At 41.3% G+C, this 22847-nt stretch overlaps 5 protein-coding genes across 10 annotated transcripts; 2 read left to right on the top strand and 3 right to left on the bottom strand.

Moving 5' to 3' along the window:
* LOC127250645 (protein CURVATURE THYLAKOID 1A, chloroplastic-like) lies at positions 1–1993 on the top strand. 3 transcript variants are annotated; one of them, XM_051274201.1, is made up of 5 exons: positions 1–315; positions 723–847; positions 984–1091; positions 1247–1318; positions 1634–1993. In XM_051274201.1, exons 1-5 carry the CDS (start codon positions 189–191, stop codon positions 1700–1702), a joined length of 501 nt encoding a protein of 166 aa, XP_051130158.1. In that variant the 5' UTR covers positions 1–188; the 3' UTR covers positions 1703–1993. The 3 variants fall into 3 exon arrangements, with proteins under 3 accessions (XP_051130158.1, XP_051130010.1, XP_051130092.1); XM_051274053.1 differs by lacking the exon at positions 1–315 and having other exon boundaries at positions 322–847; XM_051274135.1 differs by lacking the exons at positions 1–315; positions 1634–1993 and adding an exon at positions 1486–1627 and having other exon boundaries at positions 322–847.
* A 77-nt stretch (positions 1994–2070) lies between these two features.
* On the bottom strand, positions 2071–4226 carry LOC127250844 (eukaryotic translation initiation factor 1A-like). Its single transcript, XM_051274302.1, has 2 exons — positions 3626–4226; positions 2071–2471 (listed from the first exon to the last, which is right to left on the bottom strand). The coding sequence occupies exons 1-2, from the start codon at positions 3878–3880 to the stop codon at positions 2292–2294; spliced, it is 435 nt and encodes a 144-aa protein (XP_051130259.1). The 5' UTR covers positions 3881–4226; the 3' UTR covers positions 2071–2291.
* Positions 4227–5757: 1531 nt separating this feature from the next.
* On the top strand, positions 5758–14104 carry LOC127250234 (uncharacterized). 2 transcript variants are annotated; one of them, XM_051273499.1, is made up of 15 exons: positions 5758–6006; positions 6093–6598; positions 6751–6837; positions 8177–8286; positions 8608–8658; positions 9405–9576; positions 10101–10409; positions 10623–10826; positions 10981–11466; positions 11557–11757; positions 11961–12149; positions 12375–12538; positions 12776–12928; positions 13079–13157; positions 13254–14104. In XM_051273499.1, exons 2-15 carry the CDS (start codon positions 6140–6142, stop codon positions 13659–13661), a joined length of 3072 nt encoding a protein of 1023 aa, XP_051129456.1. In that variant the 5' UTR covers positions 5758–6006; positions 6093–6139; the 3' UTR covers positions 13662–14104. The 2 variants fall into 2 exon arrangements, with proteins under 2 accessions (XP_051129456.1, XP_051129398.1); XM_051273441.1 differs by having other exon boundaries at positions 5758–6598.
* Positions 14105–14978: 874 nt separating this feature from the next.
* Positions 14979–17095, bottom strand: LOC127250344 (delta(8)-fatty-acid desaturase-like). The gene has a single exon (XM_051273619.1). The coding sequence runs from the start codon at positions 16802–16804 to the stop codon at positions 15398–15400; it is 1407 nt and encodes a 468-aa protein (XP_051129576.1). The 5' UTR covers positions 16805–17095; the 3' UTR covers positions 14979–15397.
* A 650-nt stretch (positions 17096–17745) lies between these two features.
* On the bottom strand, positions 17746–22658 carry LOC127250484 (uncharacterized). Of its 3 annotated transcripts, XR_007838702.1 has the most exons (7): positions 22510–22658; positions 22205–22408; positions 21244–21376; positions 20910–21029; positions 19001–19817; positions 18799–18880; positions 17746–18090 (listed from the first exon to the last, which is right to left on the bottom strand). XR_007838702.1 is itself a non-coding variant. In XM_051273830.1 (4 exons), exons 2-4 carry the CDS (start codon positions 22378–22380, stop codon positions 20970–20972), a joined length of 369 nt encoding a protein of 122 aa, XP_051129787.1. In that variant the 5' UTR covers positions 22381–22408; positions 22510–22658; the 3' UTR covers positions 20622–20969. The 3 variants fall into 3 exon arrangements, 2 of the variants coding, with proteins under 2 accessions (XP_051129787.1, XP_051129911.1); XM_051273830.1 differs by lacking the exons at positions 17746–18090; positions 18799–18880; positions 19001–19817 and having other exon boundaries at positions 20622–21029; XM_051273954.1 differs by lacking the exons at positions 17746–18090; positions 18799–18880; positions 19001–19817 and having other exon boundaries at positions 20622–21029; positions 22205–22393; positions 22510–22651.
* Positions 22659–22847: the final 189 nt, after the last annotated feature.

The raw sequence follows: 22847 nt of genomic DNA, 5'->3' as shown, positions 1-22847 counted from the left end.
ATCACACCTCTCCCTCCCTCCCACCCCCATCCCGCCGCTTGTCTATTCTAATTCTTCTCCTTCTTCTCTCCCCCTCCCTCCCTAATCCCTGTCTCTCGTTTCAGAGGACATCATATATACCAACAGGCAGCAGCAGCAATTATTACTATTATTATTATCATTATTGGCATTGATAGTAGTAATATATAATGGCAGCGGCTGCATCCACTTCCATGGCGAGCACCTGCACCGCCGTCTTCACGCTCACGCACGGACGCCCCACCATTATCTGCCCCCTGCCCCAACGCCCTTCCATCTCTTCTGCTCACTTCAAAGGCAGGCATCACCACCACCACCACGGCCACGACCTTACCTACTTTCCTTCAATTCATTCTGTTTCTGTTTCCTATATACTCTCATCCATTTCTCCTTAATTCCATTTGTAGTTGCTTCTCTTGCCAGCATAGATAGATAGATAGATAGCTAGCTAGCTAGCTAGTTAAATTGGTTTCGTTTCCTCTGCATTTGCATTCTCACTTTTTAACTCCACACAAGCATGCATGCATACATACATACATACACATATGCACTCTTTCCCTCCACGGAATGTGCTGTGTTGTTGTCTTTTGTTTATTTATTCATTTTTCTGTATGGGTCGAGTAGAACGTGCAAGATTGCTGTTTTGCAATATTTGCTTGGATGGGTAACTGTGCTTCAGCTGAATAATGTTGAATTTGGAACAGCTAGTTGGGGCTGGAGTTCATCTTCTTCTCCTACTTGGTGTTCCCAAGTTGTAGTGAAGGCCTCATCATCATCAGACGAGAGCCCTGTTGACGCCAATGAGCTGATCGAGGATCTAAAGCAAAAGGTAGTCAGTCACCCTGCCTGCCTGCCAGTTTTATTATATTATTACGACTGTCATTTGTCAGTCGGTATGATTCTTCTTCATCTTCAAGATTGATTAATAGATGTCCTTAGTGTGTGTGTGTGTGTGTGTCTTGTAGTGGGATGCCGTGGAGAACAAGCCTACTGTGATCCTGTATGGAAGTGGAGCGATTGTTGCACTTTGGTTTGCATCTGTTGTTGTTGGTGCAATCAACTCTATCCCTCTGGTACCCTACCCTACCCACCCACCTTGGTTCTTCTTTTTCTCTGAAGAAGTGATCGAACTTACTCGTTTAGTGAGTGGGCGGCGGCTGTGGCTGTGGCTGTGGCTGTGGCTGTGGCTCTGTATAATCAATAAATCAATCAATCAGATTCATTGCAGGTTCCGAAGATGATGGAGTTGGTAGGGCTTGGATATGCTGGGTGGTTTGTGTACCGCTACCTCCTCTTCAAGGTGAATATACATATCAAATCAAATGCTGCTATTACTAACTAACTAATTAACTGCATCCAGTCGGGTCGGGTGGGTCTAGCATAGATTGATGGCATGGGTATGGGTATGGGTATGGGGATCCGCACACACGATACTATTCTATTATCTAATAGTAGAGTATCTATTAGGATTTAGGATGGATGGATGGAGGTGCGGTGAGGTAGGGATTACAGCAAGATTGGCTGGCTGGCTGGCTGGCTAATGAAAGCATTCATTTCATCACTAACTAACTAACGTGTATTGGGCTCTGCTGTGCTGTGCTGTGCTGTGATGCAGTCGAGCAGGAAGGAGCTGGCAACAGATATAGAAGCCCTGAAGAAGAAGATTTCCGGAGCGGATCAATGACTCCCTCCTCCACTCCACTCGTCTCTTCAACTTGTCCCTCTTTGTGTAAGGGATACATGGATGATCAGATCTTGCTCTCTCTCTCTCTCTCTCATCTGTGTGTGGCCATGCCCACTATACTGCAATTTCTCTCACTCCCTTCTCCCTTACTTAAGCACACATGACATACATAGACATAGACGCTCATAGTCTAGTCTAGTCTCGTCTAGTCAATCAATCATGTACAACAAAAACACCACCCAACCCCTTCCTTCTCCTTCTTCTTCTTACATTCATGCTCATATTCATACATGCAAATATATCTAGACCAGACCAGACCAGACCGGACCGGACCGGCGGAGGCAGAGTTTCAACACATACACACACAGTGGCACACGCAATGCAACTCTTCATTTTTATTGGATGCATCATCATACATTAATTCACAATCCAATTCCCCATCAGAATTCACTTTTAAGCATCCATTCATTCAGTACACATCAACATAAATAAAAGAACAATATACAGAATTATTTCTTGTATGCACCACCGCCCATTACATATCAGCGGAGGACTGTATCTTTCAAGACAACAGAGAGAGGGAGAGAGTTCAGAGCTTGTCAATCTCATCCTGAAACTCAATGTAATCGTCGCCAGGACCATCCTCCTCCTCGTCCATTCCACCAGCAATACCCTCGATCAGCCTCGTGCTCTCAGGCAGCTCTCCATATGCCTTCAACAACCTCGCCTCGTCTGGCATATACTTGAGGATTACATCAGCCTTGTCATCCTGAAATAAAACAAAAGCGATGAGTAGGCTAGGAGAGGGATCATACAGCTACACTAGTTACCTACCTATTCTTAATTCAGTTAATTTACCACAATTTTATTACTCCAGAGTAGGTCAACCCAACACCGCCAACACAAGTTAGTTCTTCATATGCACACACATTACAAACTATGATGGCTTCTTTCAACCAACAGCAATACACAGGCAAAATAGCTTACAGGAAAGGAAATCTCAGGCCAAAAGATACTTCTACTAATAAATGTTACTGTTATGTGGACATTGGAGTGTTTTAAAGTTAAAAGAAATTATTGTCCCAACATTGCTTGCGGTGCCAATTAACCATAAGCCTCTTCATATAAATTGCTGGCTTTGGATTGAATTTTTATGACACGCCAAAATAGACAAGTAGCATTTTCATATATAATTATGGCTTATAGCATTAAGAAATTTGAATTTTATAATTGTTATTCGAGCCTATTTTGTATACTTTCTTGACAGTGAAGTTTGCTTCGTCTTTCCCCGTGGATGTAGGTCATTTTGACTTAACCACATAGTATATTCTTGTGTCATTTAAATTTTTCGTTCTTAATTTTTATCGTCGATACAAATTTTGTATTTGAGCCCTATTTTGTATTCTTTCTTTTCTTAATAGTGAATATTTGTTCAGCTCTTCCCGTGGATATAGGTGATCTTGACCTAACCTTACATTCTTGTGTTCTTTAAATTTCTAAATTTTACTTTTGTCGTTGACAAAGTTCTGCAACTACAAATATTTTTTTAGGTCATATTCCTAGCCCGATCACATTCTAGCTTGTAGACAAAATAAATGATACAAATAATACCCGCAAACCAATATCTAAGGCAACAAAGACAGCCATCAAATTAATCTAGGATGAACAGAAGAAGAGGAAAAGTGAAAGTAAAAAAGCCTCGGTCTGTTGATATTTGTCCAGGTACTTGGACTGATGCTTACAAATAGCTTTTTAACTGTGACCAAATTGGAAAGAGTGAGAGAAAAAGTAAAAGTCTTGTGCTTGTGTATTTTGGTCTCTATGACTTACTTGTATGTCATATTTGGTTGAGAGAGAGGCTGGCTACCAATAACAGTACTAGTGTATTCGTTCTAAGATTGACACAGAGAAAGAGGGATGAACCTGATAATCGCGGAGACCGACGAGGATAATATCACCCGCGGCTATCCAAACCTTCTTGTGCATCTTCCCACGGATATGGCAGAGGCGTTTAACGCCGTCTATGCACATGGCCTCGCACCGGCCGTTGCCGAGCATGCGGAGCACCTGCGCGTACTCCTGCCCGTCCTCCTTGAACACGAGCTCTCTCTTCTCATCATCGGCTTCGTTCTTTCCCCTCTTTCGATTCTTACCTCCCTTACCCTTGTTCTTGGGCATGGCGCAGGGGAAATGCCTAGGATTCGGATCTACCGAGGCGAGGCCCTCTCTCTCTCTCTCTTCGGTTCTGGTTCTGGTTCTGGTTCTGTTAGAGCCGCCTTGGGTTGCTTCTTCAGTTAGTTTTTCTTATCCGCCACCGCCGCGAGAGAGGTGTGGTGGTGACGACGTGAGGTGATCGGTAATTGAAATTGAATTGGCTTGCACTCCTACTTTACTTTTCTTCGTGGGAGGAAGAAAGAATAGAAAGGAAAAAGAAAGGAATCGACGACTATAGAGCCGAGTCCAACTGTGTGAGATGCGACGGGAGGAAATAAAAGTTTGACGACTTGTTATATGTGTCTCAGATAGTGCCTGTACGTAACCGTGGCAGTGGTATCTATTCTTATATGTGAATGCATGGGATGTGCCTACTGCTGCTGTTGTTGTTGTTGTTGTGCGTGTCAAATGCTATCTTTTACAATTTCTTTCTTTCATTCACTTGTCTCCCTGACATTTCTAAGTATGAATTAATTAATTAATTAATTGATGACCCTGACTAACTCCTTCAATCTTCAGCAAAGTGAAGTGCTGCTAGCAACTACCAAGCAAGCCTGCCTTTGCATACCGGCCGGCAGTTAAGTTTTTCAAGTCTGATGGATCAAGATAATATAGATCAAAGCTTATCTACTATGTCATTTCTACTTGATGATAAAGACATCAATTAACACAAGCTTAGTCGTCATGGTGCTCTACTTCATGCCAAAGGGTTCTCCAATATCACAAGAGTTGCTCTTATTTCTTTGCCGCCATTTCCCGATTCCATATTCTTCACCACATATTTAATCCTAGTAATAGTAACTAATTTCTTTGGATGAAGATTCCAATTCTGGTGTGTTTTGTCTTGGGGTTTGAATTTTGAGCTAAGACATATCAGATTTGAACAGTATAAGTTTTTTAATTTGAATGATATAAATAGATATTGACATATAAAATTAAATTTTAGTATAATATAAAAAATAAAAAATAGGTATTTAATTTAATGTTTTTCGAAAAAAAAATTAATAAATAATAGAAATCTTGGAGAATCTTTCCAACGAACACATATATGTGTGATTGGAGGTTTGAATTTTAAATTTAAATTTTAAATTAAAAAAGATATTTAAATAATTATATGATATGATATAAATAATTGATAAATATAAATTTAAAATTAATGTCAATATAATATAAAATAAAAAGATAAATATTTAATTTGATTATTTTTTTAAAAAATAAAAACTAATGAATAATCAAAACCAAGACAAAATCAAACACACCCTTAGAAGGTCATTGTACTACTTTTCGTCCAAACATGAAATCTGGTACTATGAATTGTTCCATAATACTCCGTTCCGTTCGTCCCACACTTTTTTTTTAGAAAAAATTATAAAAAAGATGAAAATTTAAATATAAATAAAAATATTTATTTTTTAAAAAAATTAAACACATTTTGGTTTAATAAGTTTTATAAAAACAAAAAATATTAATAGCTATGAATACATAAAATTGGAAAAAAATATGATTTTAGATAAAACGAATAGAATATTAGCTCTGTTCACACAAAATTTTAAGAAGAAATGATTGTTGATATGTAGTATAAAAAATTATGTCAAATATATAAAATATAATATTATTTTATATTGAATATTTAATTTTTTTTAATGATTATTTGATTTTTATAATGAGTATTTTGATTTATGTACAAATATTATAATTATTATTATTATTATTTTTGGAAATGGCAATTATTTAATAATAGTAACGAAAGAACAAAATAATTATTTTTGATTATAATTAATTTGAATTTATAATAAAAGGTACTTATGCTTCTCAGCATGTATGTAGTTGATTTGGCGAAAGTATCCACCCTTATTCCTTCCCTCCCGTTTCACTTTGTTTTCGTTTCGTTTCGTTTCTGGATTGCAGTCCACACAGTTTAGCTGTCGCCCGTTGGTCCGTCTTTTCCGATTGATCCCAATCCCGATCCCAAGACGACTGCTGTACTGTACTGTACTGACTCGACTCATCACCGCCCTCCTCCTCTTCTCTTCGACTTCTCTTTAATTCATTCACACCAAGCAACCGACCAACAAGACTTCAGATAGGTGGTACGGTACAAGTACATTCACTCGCTCTCTCAGCTTCTCTTCTTTGGGGGTGGCCAGTCGATAATCCTTTAAGCCCATTTTTCCAGATTGAATTGAGAGGTTTTTACTGCTTTCCTCGATGGGACTACTGTAAATGGGGGTGTCACAGGACAACAGGTCGAGGGATCATCATTTGCGGCGTTCTCCCCACACTCGGATTACTAATACTACCACCGATAATGCCAGGTTTCCCAGGAACAAATCAAGATTTTGTGCAAGATGGTTTCGCTTCAAGAAACTTCACTACCTGCATACAGTTTGCAGTCTCTCTATTTTCTTTGCTTGTCTTATCCTCCTTGAGATGCTCTTGCCGGGGTTTGTGTCGGATGATGACAAAAAGTCACACCGAACCATCAGTAGTTCGTTCAGGTGGACGAAGGGAGATGTCGTCGATCACGGGAACTTGTCATTCTTGAAGGAATTGGATTTTGGCGACGATGTCAGATTTGGTCACTTGAGCATCGATACCAAGTTTCAAAAGCGAGACGCCGAAACTAGTGTTGCTTCAAGAAAGCTTGCTAGATACGGGTATAGGAAACCCGCCCTTGCATTGGTAAACTCTTGTTGTGGATCATATTTTATAATTGTGTGCGTTGTTAGTTCTTTTTTTTTTTTTTTTTTTTGTCATATAAATGTTTAGTGGCTCCTTTTTGGATTGGAGCTGGATGTTGAAAGTGGAGCTTTGAGTTTGGACTGTGCTGGCAGGTTTTCGCAGATTTGTTGGCCGATCCACATCAGATACAAATGGTCACTGTTGCTACAGCATTGGTCAAGATTGGCTATGAAATTCAGGTTATCATCCGACCATTGCCTTGCATAACTGAGTTCTCCCAATTGTTATTTTCAAACCTGTCCTGGTTGTATCTAGTAAATGAGATTATTATGCCTTCCTGAGTTTTTGGAAATAAAAATTGGATTCCCCTTGAAGGTGTACAAGTGTTGGTATGGTGGAGATGAATCATTTTTTTGAAGAAAAATTGAGTGACGCTAACTAATGTTACACTTAGTCACCCTGTCCGTCTAAGACTCTAAATTGGTTGTGGTGTCCCTTATCTGGTATGATGAATAGTTGCCCCCTATTTTGATTGGTTGCAATATCTGATTTAGCAGTGGATCTTTAGCTGACACTAGACTGACAAGAAAATTTCATCTCCAATTGTGAGATTTGGATGCCTACCTCATAAACTGAATATGATGATGTGGTTTGATCTTTCACTTTCTGAGGATAAATTGTGCGTGCATTTGAATATGTAGACCACTGGCTCATGGGTAAGTGTTGAGATTAAGGCCATCTCCAACGGGCTGCAATTTTGATGTTGCAGCCCCATAAATGGAGTTTTCTTACTCTAATCCTGCGCTATTTTTTACACCAAAAATGGTGTTGCACTGTAGCAATGATGGTGTTGTTTTTTTTTAAAAAAAATTTGTATATTAATTAATTAATTAATTTATTTATTTTTTTAAAATAAAATAATAATTGTAGATATAAAAAGTGGTTTAAAATAATATATAAGATGGAATATTTGAAGAATATTAGTTTTGGAGTAAAAAATAGAGTTGTAGGTTGGAGTAAAATTATTGTAGCAACTGCATTTTTAGAGTTATAACGGCGTAAATGGAGTTGCCCAGTTGGAGATGGCCTAAGGTGGTTATTCTGCTGACATAGCTAACTGGGAAGAGATTGAACTGTAGCAGATTGACTTCTGGAGATTCAAAACCTCAAATGAATGGACAAACTAAAACTCAGCAGTACCTGGAATATGGCAATTTCTGTCATTTTCTTCTATAAATAATTGATTTAGAATGAAAATTAACTATGGGTTAATTCACTTTGTGTTTTTGGATGGATGTATTTTTGTTTTTATGTTAGATATGAATAATTGTATTCTTAATGTAAAAAATAATATTTTTGTGTTGAATTGTTTTATGAGTTACTATGAAGTATATATATTATATATTATGTTAACGTGTATATTGTATTTTTCAATAATATTTATGGGAAATGCGTGTCACTAAAATCACTAAGCGAACAACCCTGTACATTGGTGAGGCTTTTGGTGCATAAGTCATGCTTGCCAATTAATCAAAAGGAATTTGAGCCATAGCATTTTACACTGCTTAATGTTTGCAGGTATTCTCACTTGAAGACGGTCCTGTGCATGCTATTTGGACAGATATGGGGTTTTCCATTCGTGTGATCAGAGCTGATGAGAGCATGAAGTTCAACATAGACTGGCTAAAGTATGCTTTCCATTCTTAAATTTTTGTACATATGAAGTTTTATCTAAATATTTAGATCTTTGTAAAGTTTGAGGATTTCAGGAGGCTGGTGGTGAACTAATTTCATTTTTGCTCAACCCATTCCAGACTTTCCATATTATATTTCTCCTAAGCAAAGAAAAACTAAATCTTGAGCCGGGAAACTCAAGACAAACTATATGCCTATTCATTCCTGCAAACTTAGTTATAATAATTTACTATGTATATCAGTCGATGTAGCATGGATAGGAGGGAGAAAAAAGAATTAACCTTTTCTGAAATATTTGTGCTTGTGCTTTGCAGCTATGACAGCATACTGGTGAATTCTCTCAAAGCTGTCGGTGTCTTGTACAGGTAAGCTTATCAGCAATTCTTTTGGACATCCATAATATTCTCTTACGAATGTATTTTCTTTCCTGTTTGTCATTATATAGTGTGCATAGGTGGCAGTTAAACATTTTTATTTTTCTTCCTGTTTACTGTTCCTTCGATCCACTGTCTACGAACTTACCGCTCTGTGCTCCAATTTTGGGGTGATTTACAAGGATGAGATTAAATACAGTAAAATAAAATAATAAACGAACTGATGAACATAAATTGTTAATTGTTGGTGCTTGGGTATGTCCAGCTTTTAGCAACACATGCTAATCATACATCATTTTTAATCCTGCCACTACTTGTAAATTGATATTCCCTGTATTTGGAGTCTTCTCTTGCAGTGTGAACATTCTTTTCATGTTTCCCGGGATTTGATAAATAAAGGACACATAACTTGATCCTAGGTGAGTGATTTCTTAGTTCACCAGAGTAAGCCCTTTGAGGCCGCTCAGATATTTTTTCATCCCAAGATCCATCTTTTCTGCCCTCTTTTGTATGAATTTGGCTTCGATTTTCTGTTTTATTAATCTTATGATATTGGCACCGTGCATGCCACCAACTGTTTTTCTCTCTTTGTTATGTCTGCTTACATAAGCAATTGTTTAGGTTTCGAAAAGGATTCTTGTATGTGTTGTAACATTTGCTCTTTACTCTGTAAGAAAGCATGCATTTTTTAGTACATAATAGGACTTCCTATAAAGTAAAAACTTTACTTGTTGCAGTCTCATGCAGGAACCCTTCAAATGTGTACCTCTGGTGTGGAACTTCCAGGAACAAGCACTCGCTGAACGATTGAGGCATTATGTTTTGAGAAATCAGTCTGAGCAGGTCGAGAACTGGAGAAAAGTTTTCCACAGAGCTACTGCTGTAGTCTTCCCAAACTATTTTCTTCCGGTATTACTTATTCACATGCTAGTAGTATTATACATTAAAGAATATAATCTGAAACTTTAAAAGTAAAGATCTTGATGAGCTAGGAAGTAAAATGATACAATGACAAAATTTCAATTGTTAATATTGTTAGTTGGAATGAACTACCTGCAGAATTCCCAATACATGTAAAATGGAATCTCTTTCCTTGCTATGGTTGAAGAATTCCTCAACTATTGCAATCCTATATTTATTCTGGATTAGAGAAACCTGAGTTATTACTGGAGAAAATGACAAAATGCATTGTGCTAGAAGAGAAAAAATTTCATATGAAGGAACTTGTTTTGCTTTTCTGTACCATAGCAAGATGAAGTGCACTCCAAACTTCTACGGATCCTAAAAAGGAATTGACCTTTATGTTCATTACCTGGTTATTCTATGAAAAGTTTGTGAAGTTTGAAGATAGCTCAGGTGCTATTGCTCTTTTCATATGCGTGATCTAGTTCAGGAAATGGTTTTTATTAGTGCTCCAATTTTGTCAATATCAGATGGCCCATTCAACATGTGATCCTGGAAACTTTGCTGTTATCCCTGGCTCTCCGATGGAAGCATGGAAAGCTGATCGGTTTCGGGCTTTTCACAAAGACAATACAAGGCTGAAGATGAGCTATGGGCCAGATGATTTTGTTGTCACGATTGTTGGAAGCCAGCTACTGTATGGCGGGCAGTGGCTTGAACATGCACTTGTTTTGAAGGCTCTGTATCCAGTGTTTCAAGATTTTAACAAATCAGATTATTGTCTTAAAGTAATAATCTTGGCTGGGGACTACATGAGCAACTACAGTCACGCTGTTGAGGTACGCAAGTTTCTTCTCTCTTCTGTTTTGATATTCCGACTATTTTGTTAATTAAAGCAAACGTTTGAGTATTTAGTTAAAGAAAAGCCAATTGGACGAAATAATTACATAGAACCAATACTACGTAAAACATAAATAAATCAGTGGTTAAAGAGGTGGAAGCCAGAGTACCATTTTGCTTATTGCTTTATATGTTCAAATGTGGTTCCACAGACCGTTGCACTTAACTTAAAGTATCCGAGTGAAACAGTCAAGCATGTGGTCGTTGGTGAAGATGCAGACGCTGTTCTAAGTGTTTCGGATCTTGTGATATATGGATCCTTCCTTGACGAACACATCTTTCCGGGGGTTTTGCTGAGGGCAATGTGTCTAGGAAAACTTATAGTTGCCCCTGATCTTCCCATGATCGTGAAATATGTGAGTATCTGTAGCTTTCATTCATTCATGTTATAATATATGCATATTATCTACCATGTAATTGAGATCTCTTACTCAATTTAGAATACCTCTGTATTACAGAAGTCTTTAGGATCCTTAAATGATCTACTATTTGCTTATGAACAACTCCTAGGTTACAGACAAAGTGACAGGATACGTTTTCCCAAAGGAGGACATTGGGGCTCTAACAGAAGTTGTGTTTCAACTGATTTCTTATGGTAGCCTTTCTATTTCGGCTTGCAATGTGGCATCATTTGGATTCCTTTCAGCTAAAAATTTAATGATATCCGAAAATGTGGAGGGCTATGCTTCACTGTTGGAAAATATTCTCATGCTCCCTTCTGAAGTTGAACTTCCCAGGACCACTAAAGTGGTTCCTTCAGAGCGGAAAGTTGAGTGGCAGTGGCATCGTTTTGAAGATATTACCAGTGATTCTGGCTCTCCATACCAAATGAGGATTAATACATTTTTAGACAGGGTCGAAGAGCAATTCAATTGTACACATGAAGAGCATTCCATGGCATTAGGCACAATCAATGATACATTTGTGTACAACATCTGGGAAGAGCAAAAATATGTTGACAGGGTTTACCTGAAGAGAAGAAGAGAAGAAGAAGAGGTTTGTGGTTTCTCCTTACCGGTTTATGCATGTGATAACATTAGACTGATTTTCTTGTTTCTGTGGAAATTTCCATATACATACATGCAGCTGAAGGATAGAACTGATCAGCCTCTTGGAACATGGGATGACATATATAAAAGTGCCAGAAGGCCCAGCCGCATATTGCGTGAAAGGGACGATGGAGAACTTGAAAGGACAGGGCAACCTCTATGCATCTATGAACCATACTTTGGAGAAGGAACATGGCCCTTTTTGCACCATACCTCACTCTATCGAGGTATTGGACTGGTGAGTGCTTTGCATCATTGTGCTGCATGCCTGCATATGCTACTTATATATGAATTCATATTATTTGGGGTACATTTGGTGGCAATCTTTTTTGATTTGTTTTTTCTCTGCAAGCTAAGTATATGAGATTGTTATGTGTTTTAAAATGGTTTACAATGCCCTCAATCTGATGTATCATGTAAATGTAAACTGTCTCATTGCAGTCCTCGAAAGGTCGAAGGCCTGGAGCTGATGATATTGATGCACCTTCTTGTCTTCCACTACTCAATAATTCTTACTATCGAGATGTCCTAGGAGAATATGGAGCTTTCTTTTCCATTGCTAATAAAATCGATCACATACATAAAAATGCTTGGATTGGGTTTCAGTCTTGGAGAGCAACTGCAAGAAAGGTATGCTAGTGGGTGGCTATTCTGTACCTGTGGATCATTTGCTTTACCTCCATGTTAGATAACGTAGCGAAACTCTACATTTCATTCAGATACATGTAAGGTTTCTAGATGGCCAAAGTAATTATGCCTAAGAAATTGCAGAAACCAATTTGCACTTATAATTTCGTTGTTATTTTATTTTTGTAAAGAAATGCTATTTCATGTTTAACATGGGCTATTAAGCAGGAATCATTGTCTAAGACTGCTGAAATATCATTGTTGAATGCTATTGAATCAAGACAACATGGCGACACATTATACTTCTGGGTCAGATTGGATATGGGCCCACGAGATGAGCTAAAGCAGGATTTCTGGTTAATTTGTGATGGTATAAACGCTGGAAATTGCCGGTGAGATAATTGGATCAATTTAGAAAAGCAGCTGTTGTCACTCATTATTCTTAGCCATCTTAGCTTTAGAACTTCTCTTTTACCTAACATCAACAAAGATGTTGGCAAGGCAAGAAGTTGGGGCGGGATTGCATGCCAAATCTTGTCTCCAATCTTGTGGTTTGTTTGTTATATATTGCAAAAGATTCTTGATATATGTAATAGCCTAACCGATATGTTTTCCATGATTGCAACTAGGTATGCGTTCATGGAGGCACTGAAAAAGATGTATGGTATAAAACATAACTCGAGTTATCTTCCCCCGATGCCTTTGGATGGAGGACTTTGGTCTGCCTTGCACACTTGGGCTTTACCAACTAAGTCCTTCTTGGAATTTGTTATGTTTTCAAGGTTTGAACTCCTGTTCATTTTATTTTATTTATTTTTACTTCTGTACCAGCACTCTATTGCAGCAGCAGCAGCAGCAGCATGTTTATTTATTTACTTATTTTGTGGCAGATAGTTGTTTGCTAACAAGAAATATATCTCTCCCATTTATAGGATGTTTGTCGATGCACTGGATGCACAGTTCTATGATCTGCACCGTAGAACCGGGAAATGCTGTTTAAGTTTCTCCAAGGTAGCCTGCCTGCCTGCCACCCTGTTTCCTGCTGCTCTGCTTGCACTTGTGGAACAGAGAGAGAATTAGGTTCTAACATATTTGCTCATTTGGCAGGGCAGGGATTGCTACTCTCGTTTGCTCGAGCTGCTCATAAATGTTTGGGCGTACCATAGTGCAAGGAAAATGGTGTACATCGACCCCGTGACAGGGCTCATGCAGCAACAGCACGTGCTGAATAGCAGAAGAGGGGTAATGTGGGTCAAGTGGTTCGATGTGAGCACTCTGAAGAGCATGGACGAGGAGCTGGCAGAGGAGTATGACTCGGAGCAGCCGCAGAGACACTGGCTGTGGCCATCGACGGGGCAAGTGTTCTGGCAAGGTATGTACGAGAAGGAGAGGGATCTGAGGAACAAGGAAAAAGAAAGGAAGAAGCAAAAGAGTAAGGAGAGGATAGAGCGGATGAAGAGGCGTGCCCATCGTCAGAAAGCCTTGGGGAAGTATATGAAGCCCAGAGACAGGTAAGACTCTGATCGATTGGTTGGTTGGTTGGTTGTGAATGGATGGGGAGATGGACATCCCCATCCCACCCCACCCCATCCAGGGGGGATGTAAAGTGAAGGTGGTCGGGAGGGGTAGTGCCATCCTTTCCTTTCTTTGGACTGACGGACCACCTCTTTTGAGGGTTGTTTTTGTGAGTGGTGTTTGTTTGAATGAATGAGCGGCGAGGTTTGTTCTTGTGTAAATAGTGAGTTTGATTGATTCTGAGTAGTTAGTGTGTTTGATCTCAATCATTGTTTCTTTCTTGGGGTGGGTGTATCATGATACTTGGAATGGATTTTGTGTTTGGACTTGTTCCCTTGTCAACAACAACAACAACATCACATCATCCCTCCTCCTCATCCTAGAGGTCTGATGCCTGATGATGTCCAGCCATCCCCATCCCCATCCCCATCCCGTGTTTGTGCTGTTTCACAATATCCCCTTTCTCTATTACGAATGAGGGATTCTCGAGACTTGCTACAGGAAAGGAATATAAGAAGAAAATGACAGAAATATGGAGTAGTGTAAATAAATACATCTGATCCAATCTAATCTCCGCTCCCAGATCTTCTTCAGGGCTTTGCGGGTAGGCATCATAAGTGTGTGGTGTGGCAACCAACACAGAGCAGCTGGGCGGTCCAAGGCGTCCCGAGGATCCCACAGCAGCAGAATCGGAGTACAAGCTCGATAGGGATGGGAAGATCTACCACAACATTGCTCTCAACACCCCTCCTCCAAAAGCTGTGGACCCGAAGCCAACATTTTATGTTGTAGGCTGATGATGGCAGGTACTGCTGTGTCATTCTTCAATCTGTCTGCTGTTAGCCGCCACTTGGTTGGTTTCTGTGTTTGCCAAGACTTTCAAGTCTGAGGCTGACTGACGGAGTCATGAGGGAGATGAGTTGCTCTCCTCAGTCCCCCCTACCCTGCCTGCCTTCCTCTATTCAAGTTTTGGTTGGAGAGTTGCCCGTGTAGCAGTAGAATGTGTGCAATATACATACATACAAACAAACTTGACTCTATCGAACAAGGCATTTGCTGTATACACACACTAAACTAGAATAAATTCTTTTCCTGTAGGGTATACAAAAACGACACAACTTCATTTCATGCAAATTTGTTGGTTGGCATTAGGCTCCATGTTGGGTGAGTGAAGAAGTTATCATTTGTGCCGAGAAAAGAAACGGTGGAATATTCAGGACGGACAGACAGACAGACAGACAGACAGACTACCAGAAAGCCATTTTTAAAGCAAGAGAGAGGCATGTTATATAGTCCTACCACCTCATAAACAAAACATACGTAAGTACGTGTGAGTTAACAATAATAATGTTGTTAATAATAATAGTAATAATCATAATCATACCCCGCCACAGGGACAAAGAACGTGGCATTAATAATGATAAGCAGCAGCAAATAACAAGGGTGATGAAAGCAAAAATATAGTAAGATCCAGGCAGGGCAGGGCAGGGCAGGGCAGGGATAGGATAACTTCTTTACCAGCCGCATTGGAAGTCCTCTGAGTCCATTTGTTAGCAAGCAAGCAAGCAAGCAAACAAACAAACAAACATTGGTGTTGGTATTGGTGTTGTGTCGGAAGAAGTTGTTGGAGTCATTGTGTGTGTGCGCGGGCGGTGCAGTTCTCTTTGCCAAGTCAGTCACTCACACACACACACGCTCACTCACTCTTCCCATCACCACCACCACCGCCACCCCCATCACCCGTGGGTGTTGACAGCCTCCCACAGCAAGTTCTTGGGAGCAGCAGGGGACGCGAAATCCCGGGCCTCGAGGGCGGCCGCCTTGAGCGTCCTGAGCGTCCAGAGGTTGGCCTCAATGAAGGACAAACTCCTGTAGGGGAGATTGTGCTTCTTGCAGAGCTGCTGGACGACAGGGGAGACTCTCCGCAGATGGCACCTGGGCAGCCTGGGGAAGAGGTGGTGCTCCAGCTGGAACTGCAGCCCCCCGAAGAACCAGTCCATGAGGGAGGAGCAGGAGATGTCGATGGTGCCGCTGGTCTGCTTCTGGAACCAGTCGTTCCCCCGGGGGGCGCCCAGGTACACGTCGGCGGCGAAGTGGTTGAGGCAGAACTGGACGTGCTGGACGGAGGAGACGCAGAAGCTGGCCAGGACGAAGAGCGCCCTCTCGCCCCAGGTGGGCAGGCCGCAGAGGACCAGGAGCGGGAACCAGGTCCAGAAGACGAGGATGCCCAGGATGTTGAGGGCGCGGTCGGGCACCCGCCGCCCGGGGGAGAGGAGGAGCAGGAAGGTCTGGAGGTAGAGGTTGAAGCGGGCCAGGACCATGACCGGGTAGAAGGTGAGGTGCTGGTAGCTGACGAAGAACCGTGAAAGGGCGTCGAAGGGGAGGCGCCGGCCGTAGAAGCGGGAGGTGAGGGAGCGGAAGAGGTGCGGGGAGACGGCCATGAGGGGCAGGTGCTGGAGGTCCGGGTCGTAGTCGAGGCTGTTGCAGGCGACGTGGTGGGCGTTGTGGGTCCACTTCCACCACGCGATGCTGATCCCGGTCAGGCAGTTGCCCAGCAGGATCTGGGCCACCCGGTTGCACCCCTTGCTCCGCATGATCTCGTAGTGCCCCGAGTCGTGCCCCAGGTAGGTGACCTGCATCCAGGCCAGCCCCAGCACGCCCCCGGCCAGCACGCGGGCCCAGGCGCCGCCGGGCCCCGGCTGGGGCAGCAGCAGCCCCGCGACGCAGGCCGCGAACAGCAATGCGACGAAGCAGAGGGAGTAGGCCACGCCGTGCCCCTTCCTCTCGAACATCCCGGCCTTGGAGAACTCCGAGTGCAGCCTCCGGTAGTCCCTGGACACCTCCGAGACCTGGAAGTCGGCGAGGTGGTAGCCGGTGAAGCAGCCGTCGAGGTACCGCCAGGCGGTGCCCGGGTGGAAGGCAATGAAGGCGTCCGTCACGTCCTGCCCCCCCAGATTCAGGAGCGGGGTCTCGCCGCCGGGGTGAATCTTGGCCCACTCCGTCACATTGTAGACCTTCCCCTGGATGGACAGCCACAGGTCGTCCGCCTTGTTGTGCCGCCGCAGCTCCTCCGACGATATGTAATTCCGCCGGATCCCGCCCTTGTCATCGCCCATTGATGTGATTCGATTCGATTCGACCATGACAATGGGTGTTATGGATGTATGGATGTATGTATGTATGTATGTGTATGCTAAAATAGAAACACAGAACAGAAACAGAAACAAACAAATCAACCTAATCTAATCTAACCTAACAACCCCCCTTCCCTCTCGCAGGTAGATACATAGATGGATGGATGGATGGATGGATGATCAGAATATATATATATATATATGTATGTATGTATGTATATGTGTGAAGGGGGGATTCCTTCCGGGATTTTGATAGATATATAGATACAAAAAAGAAAGAGAGAAAAATCCCGTCTAGGTCAGAAGAGGGAGGTAAGGTTGATTGAATGACGGATGTTTCTCCCAATCTCTAGTTTTGTTTCTTCGATCCAAAGTTACAATGGTTTTTAATTATAGCAAATAAAAGGAAATCATTTCTTTGATTTTTATTGGATCTGTATTTCTGGGGTGATTAATTATTGTTGATGCCGTAATAAGTGGAGAATCATTGGACGAAATTTGCTAGGCTGGCTGGACTCACTCTCGGTGGTAAAGACGAGGAGGAGGACGAGGATTGCCTTTAGGCTTGACCTGACCTCCTCATTTAGTATCTAGGCATCTACATTAGATCCAAATTGTCATAAATGCCTGTCTACGACCATGACAAGGAAATTTCTATTCCTATTTTTATTCCTATTCCTACACCTTTCCCCTTTTACACAGATGCATAACAACGCAGTACTGTAGTTGTAGTTGTAGTTGTAGCGGTATGCTCGAGGGGGACTCGTACAATTCTACGCATTAATCACTCACCGACCAGCACAGCACAGCCAACTAACTCATATGGTGGATGCATCGGTATTAGCATAAGAAGATTAAAGGATAAGCTACTGCTGCTGCTGTAGTAAAAAAAACAAAAAAAACAGGCCAGCTTTGCTTTTCCAATAGGAGCAGAGCAGAGCAGAGGAGAGGAGAGCAAGAAAGGTGGTTACTTCCATTTTCATGTTTGTGATGGAAGTTAGCTGTGTTAGAGTTGAAGGCAGGCAATCTATCTGTCTGTCTGTCTGTCTATCTAATGTCTATCCGCCACCATTTAGGTCATTTTATGGTCGCAGTAACACACCTGGATCTTAATCATTGCTCTTGCGCTCTCTACATCAATCTCTCACTCACTCTCTCTCTTATTGTCTATTTCCTGTCTTGTCTTGTTACGCTGGAAAGCTGTTATTCTTCTTCAACTTCAAAACCAAAACAATGCTCTCTGTCAGTCAGATAATCCCCACCACGGATGGATGGATGTTGGAGCCCTCCGTCCACTGGAAAAGATACGCAAACAAATAAATGAAAGCCACTGTCATGTTTGTTTGCCTCGACACGTAAATTAATTCATGCTAGTTTCATTTGAATATGCTAGATGATCCATACTATCTATTGGACACTCCGCCGCTTCACCGGATGCTCAATTTAATAAACACAGCACGTTCAACTAGTTACACCAGGCAGGCACAGAATCATATTTTTTATTATTATTATAATTATTATTATAGCTGTAGGCTAATCGACTTTAGTTGAAGTTGATTGGTACTATGCCAGATCATAAAACACAGGCATATAGACGTGCCGGCCTTCACTGAAAAACAAATTAGCCTCGATCAGGCCCAAGTTCATTCCACAGAGAAAAAGTGATCGAAGTTGTGCCACCTACCCTAATCTTCTTATATTCTGAAAGATACATAGGATGATATAACCCCAAGTACCTTGATGCTAATAAAACGACACAGCACATAGACACAAAGCAGCAGCACATAAAACAACTACTGTGATCACTATCACTATCGCTGTCATCTGTATATCACCATCACTATGCTGCAGCAGCAGCACTACGAGAAGAGCTACCAGCTTTTGGTGAGTTTTGTTCAGTTCAGGACAGGTGTCAACTAACTCTAGCAATTCATCTCGATGCTTCTAATAAAACAACACAGCACATATACACAAAGCAAGCAAAGGTTTCGCTTATACTTTACCTCTCCGGCATTCATTCATCTCCTGTTTGTGCTCAAGTGCAGTTTTGCATTACCACGTACGGCTTCTTCCTAACACAGAAACCTATCACAAAAATATAATATATTTAGTGCTGACATCAAAATATAGAACAACAACCACCACAACAAGTGCCAAGAAAAGTGGTGAAATGAAGAGCAATCCTCCATACTCACCTCACCTCACCTTTTGTATTGTTGTAAATTCCTTCATGCTGGTCCTTCCCCTTTTCGCCCCACACCTCTGAGATGAATAGGGGGAGGACACCTTTCATTCGTAATGTTTGCATGTATGTGAAGAAGATTGAAAGCACTGACCGCCAGCCAGCATAAATATGTTGGTAGTGGAGAATGCACATCTCTTCCTGGCCTTGAGGGGTTTCGCGTTCTGGCTGGCCTGCATATAATATTTGTTGCTCTGAAATGATACGATGCTGCTCATAGCTTGGGGCAGCCGGCAGCAACATATGACAAGTTGTAGTAGTTCTCTCTCAGGCTAGCGGAATTGGTGTTATGTGTTTAGAGTGCAGTGCTGGCATGGCATCGTCCCATGCCATGCATCTCCACCAAAATTACTCAAGCAAGCAAGCAAACTACAGTAACTCGTTGAATCAGCAGTTTGCTGCTTGGTTGCTTGCACTGCTTATTTATATAAACAAAGCATACTCACCATTCCTTCCCCAACCGGATCCCTTCTTAAGTTGGTTTTTCTTCCCCACCAGAAATGTCTCAACCAGACACTGGTAGATACTTTCTCTTATAGGTGCCCGATGCAGAAAACCTCATCATACCAACCGAAACTCCAGTCAAGTAGGGCAGAATTTTACATCAGTTCCTGCTGACCAAGTGAAGTGATCTCTGCAGATCTCAAATGTGGAGTGGAGTAGACCTTAAAACCTTCAAATTCTTTTCTTCCATTGCCTGCCTCCTCTTTCTTTTTCTTCATTAAGGATTCCCTTTCTCCCGAGGAATAGCCCAACCTTCTTGCTAGGATATGGAGAAAACTGCATACAGGGAAATGTGTCGAATTTATAAACCATTATGCATATAAATATAAAGTGTTCAAGGAAAGGCAGTAGAGCTGATGTAAAAGTTTTTGAAGTCAGTTTCCCTGACGCATCACCAACCCCTAGTGCTGCTGCTTATAGTCTTTGGATTGAAACTGATGTCAAGAAAGCATACAAACAACATGATCTGATCTTTGTCATGAACTGGAAAGAGTCAGGAGTTCAAGTCAAGCTGCAGCACATGTTAGCCAGTTGTCTCATTCTAGTAGCTCTTGCGACACAGATAGTTCCATCCATGAAGCAGATCTCTACTGCGAGAGATCAATGGGTATGGACCATTTCTCAGAGTTCCACTTTCTGAATTTGTTTTAAAAGCCAGGACTTCCATGATTAACATGCAATTCCCTAATTTTCAGAAAAATGAGTTGCATACAGAAGAAAGAAGAGGCTCCAGCGGAATTCCAGGACTCAGGACATCAACAATATGTGTACATGCCAACGCCATTCCATCTGTCAGTAGCACATACCCTGCCAGAAATATATCTAACCTACATTGTATGTATGCATGTATCTTCCACTCACATGTGCGCACGCACACACACACAGTGACAGACCAAACATCTAAACATGAGGTTACAATATGATAGGATGATGCACATGAAACAAAGCTGTAGTGTTGATTATTCAAAGCCACTAAACTAAATTAATAAACAGCCAAATGATGCATACTACTAAGGCAACATTACTCTGCCTCCTTTATGGTTTTAGTTTCTCACAAAAAGGTATAACAAAAAAGAAACATAGATAGATCATTATTATTATATTAAATTTGATTTGTGCTGTATTCTAATGTATGATCACAAAAGGAAAATTGGAAAAACAAATATAGATAGATTTGTCATGAAAACAGCTACTGTTCTGCTCCACTTAATCTTGACTTGAATGCTCGCAGTTGCAGTACACACAACATCACAACGAAATTTTAAAATCAATACATGATCAGCAGCTCATCCAAAAATTCCATCCATGTCCTATATGCGACCAAATTATAATCGACACAATCATCACCAGCAGCTCACGTTTACTTACCAACAGCTCCATGGTAAGTATATTGTCCGATCTGGGTATTCAAGATTACTTCATCTCCATCTAACAATTAGGCTCGTATAGACCTAAGACATGGCCATCAGGACACCTCATTGCTGCTACCTGTTAGTCAAATTCTGCCATTATACACGAATACGCTGGAGCTGAAGTTTCAAGAATATACTGACAACTAAATAACAGTTAATAATGTTACCACACACCCCATCCCATCATTGTGAATTTACTTACTGCTATTTTGTAAACAAGATAGAGTAGAAGAAGTTAATTACAAAAATAGCTTCAAATATAAATTTGATATCAGGTGTCAGTTGGTTACCTTGCCATGGGTTTCATATTTGATAGAACCATCCAGTTCTGCACCCAAGGCCATCAATTTATTCACAGTACTATTCACGTCAGACACTGTAAATGATAGGAGTGATGAATAATCCTTGTGCTCAACATGGTCCCTGATATATAACACAAGAAACAAATTCTTTCATTAATAATGAGGAAAAACAAGCAAACCAAAACAACAACCTCATATTCTTTACATGTCTGTATGTGTATGTGTAGTTATGCATGTGTGTGTGCAGCATGTGGTGTCCCGAAGTGGGTAAATTCATGCAGCAAGAAATTTCATAATCTGGCATTACGAGTGCCTAGCAAAGCTCAGTAACTTGTAAACAAAAAACACATGTACGCCACCAAGAGGTCAAGCAGGCCAGCAGATCTCATCCTTACAAGGCATGCCAGTCAATATGAAATATAAAATCCAAATAAGCCAGAGAGTTGGCCATTTCACTTCGGCGGAGGTTATGGATGGTGAGGAGTTCTTGAGAGCTAACAAATGCCTCCAATCTCACTTAATTTTAAGATAGTGATTTCACAACAGATCAAGGAACGTGCGACTGATATACACAATGACTAACTAATAAACGCCTCTAATAATCAATCAGTCATACTGATGTGTGTATATTGAAGGACATCTTCTAAGAGTTTTTTCCGCGAAATTTAATGTCCAAAACATGACAGCGAAATTCTTCAAACTGTGCACACAAGTTTTATCATGCCAACACAAACCGAATCAACCGCTTCTCCAGAATAGCCAGTCTAGAACATGGGGATAAATTATAATTCAATGTCACCAATCAGGAATGTCGAGGATTTAATTGTGGAACAATCCACTCCAATGGGATATGGGTGAAAAGGGCTGAATTCCAATTAGGCACTGCGGCCTTTCAACAGTGTTCGATAGCCGCCCAAAAATTTGAGAAATGGACAAGAAGTAAACAAACCTAGCGGTGGGAGAGTGCAAGAGAGCGAGTTTGAGCGGGCCGGAATGAAGCTCGGCCCATCGAAGGGTGCAAACGCTAATGGTGAATCCCAGGCCCTCCGAGTAGAATCTAGCCGCCTTGGGAACATCTCTGTGGAGTTGTACCAAGTATCTAAACGCCGCCGCTGCCGTCGTCATACCAAATGTTTTCCTTCCAACACAGGAACTGTATCAGGAACATCTATCTAAGCACGAGGATATGAAATGATAGGATGATGCACATGGAACTAAACCAAACTAATAAAACAGCCAAATGTGCGTGCATACTCAAAGTCAAGGCAGCATTACTCCTCCTTTCCACACGCATTTAGACATACACTTCAGCAATTCAGCGACTTCCCCACCTCCGACCGATTCACTCTACACGTTGATATTTCTTCGCTCATCAGTGTTCCAAATCCTACTGCTTACAGTCACCGACGAGCCTATAGTTTGAGACGGACACGACAGATCGTGTACGGGAGGAAGGAAGGGTTTCAGTCAGTAACCGTAGCACAGCAGCCAGCAGGGGATTAAACGACTGTTGCGGGCTGAAATGGGCCCAGCCCACATCTAATTTCATTATCTGGCTGGCTAGCCCCAATTCTAATTTCTTTTCTTCTTTC

The sequence above is a fragment of the Andrographis paniculata genome, unplaced genomic scaffold (genome assembly GCF_009805555.1).
Source record: "Andrographis paniculata isolate CXL003 unplaced genomic scaffold, ASM980555v1 Contig10END, whole genome shotgun sequence".
In the NCBI taxonomy this organism is placed as follows: domain Eukaryota; kingdom Viridiplantae; phylum Streptophyta; class Magnoliopsida; order Lamiales; family Acanthaceae; genus Andrographis; species Andrographis paniculata.
This window is presented reverse-complemented; position numbering and strand designations above follow the sequence as displayed.

Bases quoted from the DNA above. Each gene is read 5' to 3' on its own strand.
- LOC127250645 (XM_051274053.1), top strand. From the start codon at position 536: ATGCATGCATACATACATACATACACATATGCACTCTTTCCCTCCACG. The intron at 848-983 runs GTAGTCAGTCAC...TGTGTCTTGTAG, and splicing joins TCGAGGATCTAAAGCAAAAG to TGGGATGCCGTGGAGAACAA. The intron at 1,092-1,246 runs GTACCCTACCCT...GATTCATTGCAG, and splicing joins CAATCAACTCTATCCCTCTG to GTTCCGAAGATGATGGAGTT.
- LOC127250844 (XM_051274302.1), bottom strand. From the start codon at position 3,880: ATGCCCAAGAACAAGGGTAAGGGAGGTAAGAATCGAAAGAGGGGAAAG. The intron at 2,472-3,625 runs GTTCATCCCTCT...GTTTTATTTCAG, and splicing joins TCGGTCTCCGCGATTATCAG to GATGACAAGGCTGATGTAAT.
- LOC127250234 (XM_051273499.1), top strand. From the start codon at position 6,140: ATGGGGGTGTCACAGGACAACAGGTCGAGGGATCATCATTTGCGGCGT. The intron at 8,287-8,607 runs GTATGCTTTCCA...TGTGCTTTGCAG, and splicing joins TTCAACATAGACTGGCTAAA to CTATGACAGCATACTGGTGA. The intron at 12,929-13,078 runs GTTTGAACTCCT...TCCCATTTATAG, and splicing joins GAATTTGTTATGTTTTCAAG to GATGTTTGTCGATGCACTGG.
- LOC127250344 (XM_051273619.1), bottom strand. From the start codon at position 16,804: ATGGTCGAATCGAATCGAATCACATCAATGGGCGATGACAAGGGCGGG.
- LOC127250484 (XM_051273830.1), bottom strand. From the start codon at position 22,380: ATGACGACGGCAGCGGCGGCGTTTAGATACTTGGTACAACTCCACAGA. The intron at 21,377-22,204 runs GTTTGTTTACTT...GTTATATATCAG, and splicing joins TTGCACTCTCCCACCGCTAG to GGACCATGTTGAGCACAAGG. The intron at 21,030-21,243 runs GTAACCAACTGA...TTTGACTAACAG, and splicing joins AATATGAAACCCATGGCAAG to GTAGCAGCAATGAGGTGTCC.